This window comes from Cyclopterus lumpus, chromosome 10 (genome assembly GCF_009769545.1).
Source record: "Cyclopterus lumpus isolate fCycLum1 chromosome 10, fCycLum1.pri, whole genome shotgun sequence".
NCBI classification, from domain to species: Eukaryota; Metazoa; Chordata; class Actinopteri; order Perciformes; family Cyclopteridae; genus Cyclopterus; species Cyclopterus lumpus.
This window is the reverse complement of record NC_046975.1, coordinates 8,625,056-8,642,907: the sequence shown is the minus strand read 5'-3', so window position 1 is coordinate 8,642,907 and position 17,852 is coordinate 8,625,056. Positions and strand designations below refer to the sequence as shown.

General features: G+C 43.8%; 2 protein-coding genes across 2 annotated transcripts in view; both read left to right on the top strand.

The window, feature by feature from the left end:
* The window catches only part of ppp2r2ba (protein phosphatase 2, regulatory subunit B, beta a), a 37,399-nt gene extending 28,125 nt beyond the window's left edge, over positions 1 to 9,274 (top strand). The window contains 11 exon segments of the mRNA XM_034543263.1: positions 499 to 582; positions 584 to 665; positions 1,559 to 1,671; positions 3,928 to 3,999; positions 4,001 to 4,106; positions 4,275 to 4,439; positions 6,566 to 6,735; positions 7,291 to 7,382; positions 7,465 to 7,588; positions 8,315 to 8,350; positions 8,352 to 9,274. Coding sequence (XP_034399154.1) covers positions 499 to 582; positions 584 to 665; positions 1,559 to 1,671; positions 3,928 to 3,999; positions 4,001 to 4,106; positions 4,275 to 4,439; positions 6,566 to 6,735; positions 7,291 to 7,382; positions 7,465 to 7,588; positions 8,315 to 8,350; positions 8,352 to 8,471 — 1,164 coding nt within the window. The 3' untranslated portion in view covers positions 8,472 to 9,274.
* A 1,739-nt stretch (positions 9,275 to 11,013) lies between these two features.
* gpr151 (G protein-coupled receptor 151) lies at positions 11,014 to 12,303 on the top strand. Its single transcript, XM_034544304.1, has one exon. The coding sequence runs from the start codon at positions 11,014 to 11,016 to the stop codon at positions 12,301 to 12,303; it is 1,290 nt and encodes a 429-aa protein (XP_034400195.1).
* The last annotated feature ends 5,549 nt before the right edge of the window (positions 12,304 to 17,852 follow it).

Genomic DNA, 17,852 nt, shown 5'->3' with positions numbered 1-17,852 from the left:
CATAAAGATATAGCATCTTGGAACTGGCTGTTTGAATGTAAATGCCAAAACAATGTAGCTGCTATGGAGTGCTAGAACAAGCAAATAATGATAATAAAACAAAGCATATATACAGTATGTGTGTTTATGCTGGCGGCTCTATGGGTCTGTACGAGCACACATCAGAGCGACTATGCTAACAGGCTGATATTTAACAATGAATATAACGTTTACCATGGTCACCGTAGTTTAGCATGCTGGTATTTGCAAAACTAAAACCTAAACACAAAGTGAAACAGAAGCTGATGAGATTGTCATTAGTGAGTCACGTATGTGATCATAAACTAAAGTAATATAGACTCAACCTGGTAACATGGCAATATTTGATCTTACTTTTGAAGCTACTTCTCAAATATTGCACATCTTGTTAAGGAATACAATTCTTGATTTGTGGGAAACATGTAATCTTGTAGTCAGCAGGAAACAGGTCAATGTCTTACTGTGTTTCTCTTCTTCCAGAGTAAGAGCCAGCCCCAGCGTCGAGGGGAGTACAATGTTTACAGCACATTCAGAGCCACGAGCCAGAGTTTTGACTACCTGAAGAGGTTTGGAGATTGAGGAGAAGATCAACAAGATCAAATGGCTTCCTCAGCAGAACGCCGCCTACTTCCTGCTCTCCACAAACGGTCAGTCAGTTAGCTCAGGCGCCGCTGCTGCGTGGGAAAAATGGTCAACGCACCATTAATCTGTCATGAGAGCGTGTTCGGATTGTGGGGAGAGTGTTGTTGGTACTCCATAACAGTGTCAAGTAAAGGCATGATTCATTCCTCACTCTGCAGCATCATCAGATATACAGCTGACGTAAGAGATGTTATTAATATCACATTGAAAATGTCTTTTTGACTGTCAGTGTGAATGTATTGGTGTTTCGCTTGGATGAGCAAGTGCCACCAGCAGAAGCGTTTCAGATTGAGAACTTCATGCATGGCTGCCACAGAATGATCACACACACACACTTACACCACACACGCACGCCATACATGCACGCCAGCCCACACACATCAGCGAGAGAGACGTCTTGCAGATTGTGGGCTTCATGCATGGCTGCTACAGAAGTGCTAGCGGTGGCTGGAGCAGATGGTGGAGGGTCCTGTGGCGATGGCCTCGCTGCTCTGATACCAATATTCACAGCGGAAATTCAAAGAAGAAAAAAAAAGAAGGCAACAACCTGACTGCCGCCGCCATCCCCCTCTCCAGACGGACTGGAGAAGATGGGATGTAACTGGTGTTGTGTGTGGTGCAGAACTAAAAAGCGCCCAGATGGCTTTTTCAGGGAGAGCATACACTGCAAATGTAGTCAACATGTAGATTGATATAAGTGACATCTGAACGTACACAGGAGGGCACCATTCATCATTCCCGCTGGCTCCTGCCCCAGCTACATGCCAGATTGGGCACCCAACCCCTACAGCCATCCTGTATCTGAGATTCACTGTTGTGATCTAACTGTATTTTGTGTTGTGTCTCTGTGTGTGTGTGTGTGTGTGTGTGTGGTGTGTGTGTGATGTATCCATTCCAGACAAGACAGTGAAGCTGTGGAAAATCAGCGAGAGAGACAAGCGTCCGGAGGGCTACAACCAGAAGGATGACGATGGACGGATCAGAGACCCGTCGACAATCACCTCGCTACGGGTAAAAGGGGCCACACAAAACTCTCACGTCTAACACCACCCTGAATGTCACATGGAGTCAGGGAAATGGCTCGTCTAGCCGGTGTGGTAAATGTTGTCAAATATCAGGTGATGATGTGAAGAAGGGGAACATTTCGGAAAATTCCAGGTTGATCTGAAAAAACCCAAATCAAGCTACTTTCTGATGGCCTCTTAAAGAGACGCACTGTTAGCTTAGCATAGCAGTACGACTGGAAAACAGCTAGCCCTGCCCCACCTGGTAAGTGAATGTTGTTACCTTTGCCACGCTAGCGGTTTCCCTTGGTTTAAGTCTTTATGCTAAGCTAAGCTTACTGGCTGCCATCATTAGGTTTCTGATTAACAACTGCTTCTCCGACTGAGACATGTCAAAATGCTTTCTGTGACAAAGGTCTATCATCAGTTTGCACATTGAATAGTCCAATTACCTACAGCTCAGATAAGGTGATTAAATACAAATGTAGAATTCAGTCACTATGCTGCGATAGCCTTTAATCCTACATAAACTTCTTAGCAAGGCATTCACTCCGACTGCACCCTATCTGTCAAAGTTGACACCTGGATTTCCCTGTAATATATGCTCGCTTTCAACACTGATCAATGACACTCACACCAGCAAACACACAATCGTTGGACAATTTTGAACTTACACTGGCAGAAGAAAGTGAGAATGAGTGATCGATTATGTTCACTGAGGTGAAGACCATGAAGGGATCATCCTCTCTGTCTCCCCCCCCCCCCCCCCCCCCCCCCCCCGCCCACCCCCTTCTCTCAGTCTTATCACTCCACTACCTCTTTAATTTTCACACAAAGCAGGCAGGCATGTAGGACAGTGTATGTGTATGTGTGTGTGTGTGTGTGTGCCATTGTAGATTAGCACTCTGTTCAGCGTGTCGTCCCTCTTTGTCTCGCTGGCCAGGGGATCATAGCAACCTGGAGGACAGGCCAGGACTGTGGCAATCCTGTTTAGAGGCTGTGAAATCAGCGCATTGGGGGGAGAAGGGCGGAGGAAAGGGAGGAGCTTCGAAAAAAATCATTAAAAAATGTAGCCAGAGGAACAAACAATAAAAACTCTTTGTTTGCATCATGTAAGTCTATGATTCAGTATCTCCTTAAAACACAAATGATTGTATTGTTTTGCATTTTATCTGCTTTAAAAGAGGAAGGTGGTTAAAAGGATGTCGTGCATAGATTTCTAGGGAATATTTGTTACTTTGTAAAGCAGAAATATCTCAAATTACAATATTTGGCTTTAAATATTGTGAAAAGGAGAATCTATGAGGTCATTTCGAAGATGCAGGAGCCAGCTGAACAGTGTAACTGTCAGTGTTGGGGGTTATGGGTTAATACGGTCTGTGTCTCTCTGGACGGCAAGTGAAAGACATGGAAATGAAGTGACACCCATGGAGATACAGCAGCCTGCTGGGCTGCCATGGCTTTCTGTCAGTGCCAGCAACGGACGAGAGAAAGAGGGAAGAAGCAGTCGATTTGTTCTCCTCTCTCGCTCCCCTCCCTTCTCTCTTTGTCTGTGTTTTATCTGGCCAACGGGGGGCTGCTTGCAGACTGGGGCTGGGTGGCTTTGAAGCCCGAGCAGCACTTTGTGTGGGTGTGTGTGTGTGTGTGTGCGTGTGTGTGTGTGTGTGTGTGTGAGCTCGTCTTAATTCTGCAGAGTTCAGTTATCATTGCTCAGCAGGGCCTAGCGATGCCCTCGGGCCATCTCTCTTTCCACCTCCTTTGCTTTCTCTGTTTTCTTGCTTTCTCTTACATGCAAACAAGAGAGCAGGAGTGACTTCTTCAACACTTTCAGGAGGCAGAGCAAGAGGGAGGGAGAAAGAGAGGGAGGCAGGTGTGATCTCCGAGTAGCCGTGTGGCAAACAGATATACACAGTGATTGAACCAGCTCATCAAACAGCCTCTGAGCCCCTCAGTCACTGTGTCTGTTTCATTAAGATTTGTGGAGTAAATGTCATGTGAATCCCTGGAGTCATCTGTTTTAGGTTCACACACACACACACACACACACACACACCACACACACACACACACACACAAATGTACATGTGTACATCTGCAGATAAACATATACAAAGGCCTCGAGGAAACCAGCCTCAATGTACAGAAGATACTGAATCAGTGTTACAAAAACCATCAATGCTTCGAGATGGGTTTATTGCACGTTCTTCTGTGTTTAGTTCCATGAGCTTTCCTTCATACCTAACTGACCTGTCTTCACCACTAGGTGCCGGTGCTGCAGCCTATGGACTTGATGGTTGAGGCTACAGCGAGGCGAGTATTCAGCAATGCTCACACTTGACCACATCAACTCCATCTCTGTCAACTCCGATCTTCAGACATACATCTCCACCGACGACCTCAGGGTGAACCTGTGGAACCTGGAGATCACCGATCACAGCTTCAGTATCCTCTTACTCGGGTCATTTGTGTTTAGGAACAAGAAATAAGGGAAAAGTAACCATGTTATCCAAATCTGTTTCAAACTGAGGGTTTGGGCTTTTAAGGTGTTTGCAAAAATGCCCATAGTAGCCGTCTTAAAACCGTAGTTGTTCCTTAGTGCCTGTCTCTCAGACATTGTGGACATCAAGCCAGCCAACATGGAGGAACTGACGGAGGTGATCACCTCAGCAGAGTTTCATCCCCAGCAGTGTCACACCTTTGCCTACAGCAGCAGCAAGGGCTCAATACGCCTCTGTGACATGAGAGAGGCTGCGCTCTGCGACAAACACTGCAAATGTGAGTACAAGTAGAGTGCGTCATGGGAAAAATGATAAAATATTGACAAGAAAGATCAAATAGTTATCTTTATACATTTTCTTTCATGTGAAAATAAATCTATGTTCTTTTATTGTATGGTTCCTCATTGTGTTTCCTTTTTACCTCGCCACCAAAAAAATGCTGCAAAACTGATTATTTGATTTTTTTTTGCTTTATTCATTTAACTGTTTATATGTTCTGTATCAGCTACATGTTGCTTCAAAGCCTTCTCTCTAGGAAACTTCTGCATAGAACATCCCTAACTGGGATAAATAGTTGAACTGTATTGAATTGAACTACAGAATCCCTTTAATTTATTTTTAATAACGGTCACATTTAGGCTAAAATACATTAGAGCCTGCCTTCTGAAACCCACTGAGTGTAATTTGAGTTTTTATTGTATTGTAACTTATTTTCCTGGCCATCAAATCCTCTCAAACAACACAAAGAACATGCCCTCAGTGACGCTGAGTAGTGTTATGATAAGTATGATTAGCTCCAACCATAATGGGAGGGTGTGAACAGAAGACATGGCTGCAGGTTCATCAAGACTGCTTCAGCTCCACCTTTGTGTGGCTCAATATGCCAGCATTGATAACCCATCAATAATTCTTGATGTGTGTTTCAAACAATGAATGGCCTTTTCTAAAGCTTAGCATCATGTGCGTACACTCTGGTCAAATGAATAATGAATACATTGACATTCTATCTGGAAAATCAATGGCTTAAGAGCAATCGCATTAGTCCCTCATGGACACACCTTGTTGTTCAATAACGTCAGTCACGTCCTCATATTGATGCGTTCACTGGACCACGCGCTAACACGGCCTGTTGAATTTTACATGATGCCAAATGAGTATATAAGTAATATACAATGTTTGGAATTTGGTGTTCATTTTAAGTTGTGCTATTTACAGCGGATCGACATGTACGTGCCATTAGGTGTTCGCAGTCCACGCACACACACACACACACACTGAGCAGGCAGGTGCTCTCGTTAGCCTCAGGACACGGTCTGCTGATACCGCCCTACTGTCTCACTGCATGAACGCTGTTTGGCTCAGAGCGATGTATTATGCCGTCCCTCCCACGCATACACTCAAAAACACAGCTTCTTCTTCCCTTGACACACACACACACACACACACACACACACACACACACACACGAATATCACATCCCCTCCCATACCTGTACACCTGGGAGGCTGCTGGTATCAGTCAGCGTTAGATGGAGGATGGATGGAGGGATAGGGGAGGATTGCTAAAGCGCTGAGCCCCAGGACAGAAAGAGAGGGACCATGCCGACTCCCCAGAGACCCTATTAGATACCCCTGGATTGGGACAGGAGGGAGGGCAGGGACACACACAAACACATACATATATACATGCACATATTGCGCACACCCACTTTATACACAAACACTCATTCACTGACACACACACACACAAATCCAGCGGGGCCCAAATGGGCCCAGCACTTTGACATTGATTTGTTTTTCTTATCCCTTCCTCATCCCCCCATTTTTTCATCTCTCCCGCCGCAACCCTTGTTAGACTCCCCATTGACACATCACACAGAGCCATTCTCCAGGCCTCAGCTGAGGACGAGGGGAGGGGTTGGGGAGGATGGTGGGGGCATTTTTGGAGCGATGGAGAGGGGAGAGAGAGAAAGGAAGGAGGTGGAGGAGGAGGAACAATAACTTGACAGCTAACGATGGAATGCCTGGCTCTTATCCCCAGTGTGTTGGCCTGCACACAGATCAGCAGCTGCCAGAATCAATATGAATCATAACCAATATTTACCCAGCATGCTGACCCACAACTCTCTCCCTAAACACACAGAGAAATAATACCAGGAAGAGATGCAGCTGCTGCAGCAAACCCCACATCCAGGCATTGTTGTGGCTGTTTTTGTTCGCTAATGACGGCCCCCACCACCCAAACACTATCAGCTTTGTTTTTTTCTCCCTGCGAATGATTAAAAAAGACTTGCGGGAGGAGAAAATACATTTATTTTAAGCAGCACGTTTTACACCTCCCGCAGTGTAAAACGTGTTTTCTCTGTCAGAAGATGACTGCCATTTGTTTGTTTTTCTCTCGCAGACTTTGAAGAGCCCGAGGATCCCTCCACTCGCTCCTTTTTCTCTGAAATCATCTCATCCATCTCTGACGTGAAGTTCAGCCACAACGGGCGCTACCTGATGACAAGAGACTACCTCACTGTCAAGGTGTGGGACCTTCAAATGGAGAACAAACCAATAGAGACATACCAGGTAAGCCTTCCTCTTGCGTTAATGTGCCTGTTAGACAGTTCAAAGGCTCCAAAGATAATCCTAAATAAAGGCTAGGCCGAGATCAAATCAAAACGTATTGATTTCAGAGTAATCACTCAACATAATCCTGTTTCACTGTCACCCTGCCAATCTGTAACCGTGTCATTTTCTGCAATTACCCCGAGAGGGCTTATTGAGCCGACTGTCCGCAAAAAGACAGATAGTGGTGGTGCCGATGCAACCTGAAGGGCAAAACCTCCCACTGTGTGGTCACTGGGGTCAGATCCACTCTGTCTGATCAGGGGGCGCCATCTTAGGGCAGGTCATGATTGATAAGGCTATCAGCTGGGCTCAAGGGATTCTCTGTCCAATTCCACCTGCCACCAGCATCTTAGCGTGGGTCACCAGGTCTGGAAGGATTATTGAAACTAGAGCATATGGCAGTGCAGATTGAGGTTGTGGTTGTTCACTTAAAAGGCAATGTGACGAACTTTGGGTGCTGGGAAAGTGTCATCGTGATCCACCAACTACTTCATGTTCTGATTTGTGTTTCAGGTGCATGACTACTTACGTGGCAAACTCTGTTCTCTGTATGAGAATGACTGCATCTTCGACAAGTTTGAGTGTGTCTGGAACGGCTCAGATAGGTGAGATGTATTTATTATCCATCCATCCATCCATCCATCCATTCATCCAACTATCTCAATAACCCTCCGCTCTCCTCTTCAGCGTCATAATGACCGGCTCCTATAACAATTTCTTCCGAATGTTTGACCGGAACACTAAACGGGACGTCACACTGGAGGCGTCCAGGGAGAATAGCAAACCCAGAGCCATTCTGAAGCCTCGCAAGGTACAGCACTGCTCATCAACTTACCTGATTTCTGTCTGGATGTGGATGTGTTTATATATTGCCAGGGCCCCCACTTGGCTTCAAATTAGTCCTGTTTAGATATCCTGATGTCTGTGAATCTTCATAGATAAGCTACAGTATAATTATGATTCTATCCAATCCTATCCTATCAAATACTGCATTATCAGTCACAAAGACAGAACTGTGTACAATCCATACTGTACTAGCTGTGATTACTAGCAGGAATGTGACAAATAACAAATAACACAACTTTTTACTAAGTTTTGTTTAGGTTTAATTACTCTATTCAAAAAGAGTTAGATTTATTAATATTAGATTTGAGCCTCTCTTTTAACATTGTTTCTTTTACACGCATTTAGCATTTGGCTAACGAGCCAATTATATCCTTTGGGGGTTTGAGACCAAAACAGAGTTTAAAGCCAAACACAACTCCAAATGAATGCTAATGTTGCTCTGTGTCTCCTGGATGTATAAGTCGGCAACTGTTTGCCAATTTATTTACCACATCTACTTCATGAGGTTAGGTTTATATCAGTTATGAGGTCTGTATCAGTGTTGTGTTTCACAGTGTGTTTCTGGTGCCTCCAGGTGGGCAAAAATAAATAAATAATGCTTAAAAATCACTGAATTCTGTGTGAACTTATGGGTTCAAAATTGTGCAAACTCATATCCTAATGCCTCTCTGTCCCTACTGTTGTCCTCCAGGTGTGTGTGGGTGGGAAGCGCCGTAAGGATGAGATTCAGTGTAGACAGCCTCGACTTCAGCAAGAAGATCCTTCACACTACATGGCACCCGCATGAGAACATCATCGCAGTAGCGGCCACCAACAACCTCTACATCTTCCAAGACAAGGTCAACTAAAGAGCACTCTGACCCCTGCTGACCCCATGCAGGGTTGGAGAAAGAGGGATGGAGCCCTTATATACATCCTTCTCCTCTCCCTCTGCCTTGTTGCTGCCGGTCTTGAATTTTGCCACTCTGCTGAAGAATAGCAGAGATAATTATCCAGTGACTGAAATTGTGAACGATGGGAATTTTGGTTAGTGGGGAAATTGAAACAACCTGGATATAGCGTGAGGAAAAACGGTTCCTCGAAAGCGAGGATGGCCTTTCATTCTTCAATTTGACTTCTTATTTAATTTATTTAGCCATGTGGACACCTGGAGAAGTGAATCCTGTGCATTAATGCGACAAGAGGATTGCTGCATGAATGACATGATGTAGCAGCCCTCCGGACCCTAGAGAAAGGGGTTGGATGTGGGTACACTGAACATTAAGTAGAGCACACTGACAGAAACCTAGCTTACATGATGGAGGCTCATTGTCGTGTAGCAACAGTGCCCCCTCTCTTTCAACCTGCTCATGCTACAGTGCATGTGATCAACCCTGCGGCCTCCAACCGAGGCCACGTTTTGGACAGTGCAACATGCTGCGGATTTCCTAAGAGGACGGAGGAAGAGACTGTTAATGTCTGACACTGAGTTGTCTCTGCCTGTGACACAACACAGTACCAATTCTGTGTCTCCCTGGTGAGACTGCTGTATTCTGTAATGTAAATGAAGCCCTTCCAGGCCGTGTCAATGGTTTTATTTAATGCTGTTGTTTTATTGAGTCCTTCGCTCGGTCAATGAGTCCGTCTAGAAGCTGTGGTGCCTTCTTTTGGTATGTGGGGGTTTGATGTAGTGGGAGCGGGATGGGGGTGGGGGGGGTGGTGGTGACGAGAAACAAGTGGAAAAAAGTGCTTGAAGCGATGTAACCATGATTACATGATAGCACCGGCTACATGCTTATGAGTTCAGGGGAGGACGCTGTGATATGGACAAAGTAATTGTTGCTCTTGTCACATTGCAGTCAGTCTGAGACACGACAAAGCCACAGTACATTTGGTTTTGCAAAATCCCTATTGGAAAAACACTCACATCACATTTTTACCTTATTTAGATTGTACCAAAAATGATCTGTAGATGGTAGAACTGTAAACTATTCATGTCAAAATGTTGAGATTTCTTGGAGCAACCTAATGCTAACAGGCACAGCTCTTTTTGTTAGATCTGATTCGGATGAAACTGACAGCCTGCATATAGATATTTAACATCTACAGATCATTTGAGTCAATGTGCGAGTAAAATATGCGAGTACAATATAGTTTTAAAATGTTTGGTTTAAGAATGCTGCGGTCCACGTTCCTCTTCGTGTTGACGATGGGTAACGTGAAACAGTAGCAGGTTTGTATTTCAGCACTCGGCTCTTGTCAGTTTGGAGATCCTCATTCATCTCAGATTTGTTTTAAGAGCCGACTCCCACAAAGAAAACCAGTCAAAGGTCTAATTGAACTCTGTGAAATCAGGGAATTGTTAAGTGTGATTCCTTTAAACGATAATGTCTTCTAAACAACCTCCTTTGTGACACTTCTAATTGAAACAAAAAAAAACTTTTATAGCTCAGAATGTATTGAAATGCAATTAATTACCATGCAGTCTATGCTTACTGGACTTTCTTTGAATAAAAAAAAAGAATAAAGATGTACAAGTTGAAAGCCTACATTGTTTGACTTACTGTGTTAATGCCGCTGACTCAAATTGAAAGTACATGAAATGATTCATGGCTGCTGTGGTGTAACGGCGCCCTCTTGTGGATGAAGAGCAAGACGTATAAAGGCAGTTTGGCTGTTCCAAAACAAAAGGGAGACGATGCTTTTCATCAACTGGACAGGGTTGATTTCAAATTACTAGACACTGTCACACTTTTCTTAACTTCTTTAGCTTATTTATGTTTATTCATAGTATACTACTTTACCATTATGACAGAAATCCAGCTTCCAAATGCAAGTTTCTGACCAACTTTAACTCGTATAACTCCATCCATCTGGATTGCTGGTTCAGATGATATATTTCACCTGCTGCCTGTAACACATTTTTAAATGCCTTTGCTATAATACAATAATGGTATCTCTTAACTAATACAAAATGCACTGTAATGATGACAAATTCACAAACATTCACATAAATTAGAAATCCAATACATTCATCTGCTGTACGGTGCACACGATGCAGAGTTTTTCTAATTGGCCTCGAGAGGCTGTAGTCAACACACAGTTTGTCAGCTGGGGACAGCAGCTGTCAATCAAACAGCTTCTTTATAACCAGCCGCAGAAGCTGCATCTCTGTCTCAGGATAAACCAGGGGACAGACAGGAGCTCTGCTGTGATTATTTATTGTCAATCAATACCTTCTCTGATGCGATGATTGAAACAGGTTTAGATTCAGATTGTTAGTATTGCCCGATATAAGCAAATCTCTCTTTTGAGCACTTCAATTTTGGAAAATCTTCTCGCGAAAAATCGTTTTCCTTCTTCTACTGGCTGCCTCTTATTTCTAATAGCTGACTATCTTTTTTGGAAAAGATGGATAAGTGGAGTGGGAACAATGCAACCGTGGTGAACAGCTCCATAGACAAGTGGCCATTCAATGAACGCGGCTCCCAGCAACACCTGGTGCCTGGGGAGCTGAGGGTCCTGGTGCCGGCTATTCTAGGAGTCCTCTGTGTCTTGGGTGTGGCTTGTAATCTCACTGCGATGGTCATCTTGTTCTCCAACGCTCATAGGGGCAAACTGTCTCTCATCAACTCGCTCATCTTCAACCTGATGTTTGCTGACGGACTGGTGCTGTTGTTCACAGTTCCTTTCAGGGCTGCCTCCTACTCCAAAGCCAGCTGGAATCTGGGCTGGGCAGTCTGCAAGACGGCCGACTGGTTCCTCCAGTCCTGCATGGCAGCGAAGAGCTTCACATTGGCTGTCATGGCCAAAGCGTGCTACCGATATGTGTCCAACCCCACCAAGCAGGTGAGCATCCGACTGGGTTCCATCCTGGTGGTGTTCTTCTTCCTCTGGCTGTCCGCATGCTCGGTCACCATCCCTCACTGGCTGTTTGCCACGCTGCAGAGAGACGTCCGCGGGCTGGTCTGCATGCTGATGGTTCCTCCTGAAGCCCGGGACTTCATGGCTGTGTACGTCAAAGCCTACCCCCTGGGGGTCTACTGTGCACCACTCAGCTTTGCCCTGATGTATTTCTGCAGGGCTTACCGCCAGTGCCAGCGCCGCTCCAGTAAGACTCAGAACCTGCGCACACAGATCAGATCCAAGAAGCTCACCTTGATGCTGTTTGGCCTGACTGTGGCCATGGCTATTCTCTGGCTTCCGCAATGGGTGTTGTGGGTTTGGGAGCGTCATATGGCAGAGAAGGAAATCGAAGGAGCTCAGCCACTCATCTCCTCTCTTCCCCCTCTTCTAACCCTCTCTGCTCAGCTGCTCACCTTCTCTCTTTCCCTGGTGAGCCCTCTCATCGTCCTCTCCCTCTCCGAGGAGTTCAGAGAGGGCTACAGGGGTCTGTGGCGACGCCTCACCCTGCGCAAGCAACCTCCACCAAAGCCAAAACCCGGACCTCACACCCCTACGTCTCTCCAGTCACCTTGCCCCAGACCAGAGACTTCTGGCCAGCTGGGGGGGAACAAGAGCCCTCGGTCAAGCTCCAGCCAGGGTCCCAGCAGAGAGGCTCAGCCCCAGCCGGAGCAAGGAGGAGAGAAAGACGTAGATGGGATTGTTTTGCCTGATGTGGAGCAGTTCTGGCACGAGAGGGAGTCTGGATTGCACACAGAGGAAAATGATCCTGTGCCGTGGGAGCACCAGAACAAATAAACCACCTTTCTGCTGATCTATAATACAATCTTCCGACAGCAGCAGCTTCATCAACAGACCTCGATTTAAGAATTGCGGCTTCTGCTGAGTGCTGTGCCGTAAATCATTTGTATTCTGTCAACTGTGTTTATATTGTTCAAAGGTAAGACGTGCAATCAGAGTGGAAAGCCAGAGTAGCATCTGTATATATGATAAACATGATATATAGTATTGTCTTTTGATTGTGTTTTTACTGTTTAATGAGGAATAACTAGATAGGTTGCTTTTGGTGGCTGTAAATTAAAGGCTCTGGGAAGGATGGCAATGTGAATTCAATACATAGTAATCTATATCTATTTTCAGTAGTGTGTGAATTAACATTGGAAATTACAGATTTATTGAATTACTCGGACACACCTTAAATTTAAGTTGTTGTTGACTGGTGTGTGCTGCAAGAAATCCACTGGGAACAATCTTAAATGTGCATCTTAATTGGAGGTAGATGTTAACACCAACATGTAATTTGCAATCATGTGCAATCAGTGTTTACGTGTAGCCTTTGGATGTTAGTGATGATGAGGTAATATCCGTGTTTCCTGTCCTCTTTTTGTGAGAGATTATTTTGTATTCATTGTGCATCAATGACCAGTGTTTACAATAAAGACAATTCTATAAATGTTGCATGTGTGTGATAAAATTATTCTGCGGTGTCAAAAATGATGTAGATTGGAAGTCAGGAATGTTGTTGGAATGTTGCATGCACGCACGCACGCACACACACACACACAAACACACACACACACACACACTAGTAGAGTCTTAATGAGATGGATGAGACATTAGCGGATGGTCTCCTGCTGACATCAGGTCATTAAATATAGTTTCATAAGGGCATCCATTACAATTGCCAAGGGTTCTAATTAGAGGTAAACGCTTTCTTCTGAACTCAGTGTTGCGTCAGTGAGCTCACCTCTGTAGGAGTCTCATAAGGAGTTAACCATGCATTGATCTGAATATGCAATATAGGTCAAAACCTCACAATTAAAGGGATAATCAACATGCCTGAGCTGATCTGGGATCGATTTGTCTCTCTGATGCAACAGCAATTTGTCATTGATGAACAATGAAGCCACATGTAAATACAAATACTTTTCAATCTAATCAAAGATCTCGAAATGTTGACATGGTGTAAAATATAATAAACAAAGTATACTGAAGATAGGAAGGAGTCCCCAAGTTACCTTACACCTCTTTTTACTCCCTCCCCTTCCCTTATGACATTTTCCTTTCATTAATCATTTATGTTGACCTTTTATTGCCAGATGCAAGTACCTCAATCAGAGCAACACTTAACTATATAACCCACCATCAATCCCTCGGGTTGTGACCCGGCCATAAACACTGAAGGCAAAAAAAGATGCACTCATTGTTGAACTGCAGTTTTAACCTTTGCTGTTACAACTATTAAAGTTATTAAAGGTTATTGTACCAGAATACGACAAAAACAGTAACTGTTAACATTAATGATACTATCTTTAAATAAACTATGTGACCACTAAATAAAGCCGGTACTGTTTGACACCTAAAGCATTTACTCTGTTAAATGAGCCAGGAAATCTGCAATTTAAGTGTAAAGTCCTGAAGCTCCTAATCACTGCTAAACAACGAGGGAAATCCAGGCCGTCCCATATTTAGGGCATTAATAGCCATCTCTAAGGCCGAGCCCTGCCACCCTACGAAGGAGGCCCATTTCAGCCGCTCTTTCTTTCGATCACGACATAAAGCTCATGATCATAAGTGATGATTGGAACGTAGCTGGACTATTAATTGAGAGCTTTTGCCTCTCAGCTACTTCTTCACCCCATCGGTCCGGTACAACGCCCATATTAATGCTAATGCCAAACCGCCCCGTCCATCACACACTTCAATTTAACCTCACTTGTGAACAAGACCCTGAGATACTTAACTCCCACGCTTGGGGAAAAGACCCACTCCAAACCCACAGGGTACAATCCACCGTTTTCTGAGGTGCCGGCTCTCATCCCGACCTCTTCACACTCGGCTGCAAAACACCACAGTGGGTGCTGAAGGTAACGTTTTGATGGAGCCAACAGAACCACATCATGTAATTGTCCCATGAAAATAACCAACAGGTTTCGGTGGCAGAGGCCAACGGGCATTGAAAACTTTGAGCTGATTATACAGACACAGCTCTCACAACAAGGACTTGATGGCTCGTAGCAACGACCTTGGTCCCTCATATTCCCGCAGTACCCCCCACATGACTATATTCAGTCTCCTTCTCTTTAGCTCTTCCTTTCTCTATGGATCCTTGCATTGTTGTTATAAAAAGAAAAGTAACAACATGGTAGAATACGTCCGATTTTGTGTTATTGTGGTCATATAAAATACATTGTGGCAACTTTGTATTTGTACATTCATATCTATGTGCCTCTTGCTTATTTTGAATGATAATCTTATTTATTGTTGTTTGTCTTAAAGAAACATCAGCAGTAGCGTAATTTAACCATACTGTTAACCAGCTAACTTCACCTTCACAGGTTTCCTTTGTTAAAAAGCCTCATGTGCGGAGCGCTTGTTAACGTTGTGTCTCGTGGAGCTATAAATAAGGAAGTCACCCTTGTCTATTGTTAATGTTAAATTGGTTAACACTAACGTTGCCAGTTTTCAACTCATTTAATGTGAATCACCTTGTGAGTGAGAGAAAGTGAGTCAAGTAAAATCCCAGTCACATTAATCTTTGGGCTAATGTTTTTGCACAGCTCTGCCGACATACAACTTGAGTGTAATCAGCAGAATGCAGGTGTGCAAGCTGGACCTCGTTAGGTCAAAGTGTGACTAACGACTTCCTGCGGGTAAGCTGAAGGTCCTCGATTCACAAGCTCTGCTTTAAAAAAATCACTGAAAATGTACAACAAATAACTATAGTTGAACCACAATATTTTACATTGTATCAGCATGTAGATTATTGCTCTTAAACCCCCTGGAGGAAGTTGTAGTTCAGCATAGTACTGCTAAGCTGCATATACATTGATGTATCAGTATTGGTAAATATTTTCTCTGCAGAATATTTAGCATCTCCAATGAAAAGTATACTTGTAAAAAGTTAGAATGAAGAGACTAATGATGAAACTCAAGATTAAAAAAAAATCTTAGGGAGGGACTGAGAGAAAATTGGTGAAGAAACAAGTGTGGTAATCATCATTATGAGTTGAAAAACAAGTCAGGCTTAATTAGGTCGTTATACAAAGCAGGGGAGCATTCAGCAGGTGAGATCCTCTCCTCACTGCCCTCCTCCTGCTGAGAGGGGAGGCGGGGGTGTCATCCCTGTGTTTTATCTCTCTCAGCCAATCATCATCTCTAATAAATGAAACTCCACATGAAGTCACATACCAGCTAACACTAATTATGCTTTGCGGGAGAGGCTGGCTGCAATTAGGCCACATGTTAAAACCTTTACCTGCAATGCCACGTCTCCCTCTGAGGCCATTGTCCACACTACTACGTTTCCATTTTGAAACGCGTGTCTTTTGCTACATTTACACTGAGCGTCCACACAAGGCCGGAGTTTTAGAGCGCCGAAAAACGGATGCGTTTAAGAATAGACAGTTGCAACCATTTTGTTTCATTTTATGTTTTTATTTATTTCGAACAAATAACTAAAACAAATTAAACAAGAATACTAGATAAAATGAACATTAAATATAGCTAACTGTCAATGAAGTAATTCTCAATAACAAGAAGCATTAGTAAAAACAAAAACAAGCTGGACCTATGATAGTTTATTAAACTGTTGAAACGCTAAATATAACTGAACTGTTGAATCTCATTGCGGCAAATAAATATTGATATTGAACAGTTTCATTGAATTGTCAGTTTTTACTGGAGGCGGTGATGATTGTCGTGAGACAGCAACAGGAAAGAAGGACCTCCGGTTTCTCTCCTTCACACCACGAGGGGAGCAGCCTCTCACAAAAGAAGCTCTTTATATAGCCTGCATGCAACAGAATAATACGCTTCATGTTGGGAGGTTTTAGCTGTAGTTTCGCCACGGCAGACCTGTTACGTAGCTTAGAGAAAGTGTAGTCGGAGGCCCGATCTCAATGTCCCCCCTAAGGCCTTAAACCCTGAACCCTCAGAGACGTCACCTGGTGAATGGTTGAGTGTGAGAGCTTTTAAGGGCTTGAATTGGTGTTAATATGAATGGGACAGAACTTTGCTGCAACATGTCAGGTTACAATGACATCAAATACAATCATGTACATTTGTGGGTATATATTTAAACTCCCTGATTTGTCTTCCAGGCTAAAATATGTCTTTACTCGTTTTTGTCCAAATTGGCTTCAATGACCAAATGAAATGAGTGAATGAATAAATCAGTGTAATATAATCTCTGCTTCTATTCTTTTTATATCATGTGTTTTTATGTTCCATCTTTAATCCTTAATGTTCATGAGTAAACCGCTTGTTTGACGACACATGCCTATCTATAAACTTGTAGGCAAAGTCGACAGAAATGCTTATTTATGGAAAAAGGTAACATAAAGGGCTAAAAATGTCTGAGAGAAAGAGCCCTAAACCCTCACAGACTTTGCGGGGCGCTCCCTCAATGTCCGTGAATGCGAAGTTTGGGATTGGGCCGGATTCTCCAAGCACCAACGGTTGGCTCTTTCTAATTCCTCATGCATTTTCCTTCACATCTTTCCTTGATGGCGTCAAGGAAAAGTACATTTTTTGACTTTTCGACTGCTGTGTGTGTGTGTGGTGTGTGTGTGTGTGTGCGTGTGTGTGTGTGTGTGTGTGTGTGTGTGTGTGTGTTGGGGGCAGGTTGGTTCACGGGGTCTGGCCTTGGTATTTAACAGCCTTTTGATTAGAATAAATCAGACAGCTTTCATCTCAGTGAAGGATGTGGAGATCTAAAGGGCAGGCTCCTTTCGACATTTCCAGCAGTGCTAGGAGGGGATGTCATTTACACATACTACGAGTGTACATTATTTAGTTTACATTATACGATCTATAATCGATAGTTTAATAAGCAGATGAAATGCGCTATGACATCAAAGGCCTCATACACAACCAACAATAACAATTCCCCATAAGGGGAAACCAGGAAGTGATTTGAATGTGCCACTTTCATTTGGTATAAATCGGTATAACAAATAAAGACCGATCACTTGAAGCCCACGAGTGACATCCAACTCTGCTGTTCCCTTAAACTGTACAGACCGTTTTAGCCTCTTGTTTTAGTTTGTGCCAACAAGGTAGTTACTTTAGATCAGTCTTAAGGTTAACGTCTAAGTGGAAAAGCTCTGATAAACCCACTGCACATGACATGTTATCTGGCACCAACCGGCAGACAGGACAAAGTTAGCAACCAGCAGGTGAACAGTTGGTCACCATTTAGCGGCTAAAGGGTCAGACATTCCCCATAGTGGGGGGACTCTCAACGTGAACTAAACATTGAGTCAATGAGAGACTTACACTCTTCAGGGGGCTAAAGACACGACTCCAAGTGGGTGTTAATGCTGCTCTGCTTCTGCCTTGTGTGC

Excerpts from the sequence above, each read along its gene's own strand:
- gpr151 (XM_034544304.1), top strand. The coding sequence starts at position 11,014 with ATGGATAAGTGGAGTGGGAACAATGCAACCGTGGTGAACAGCTCCATA.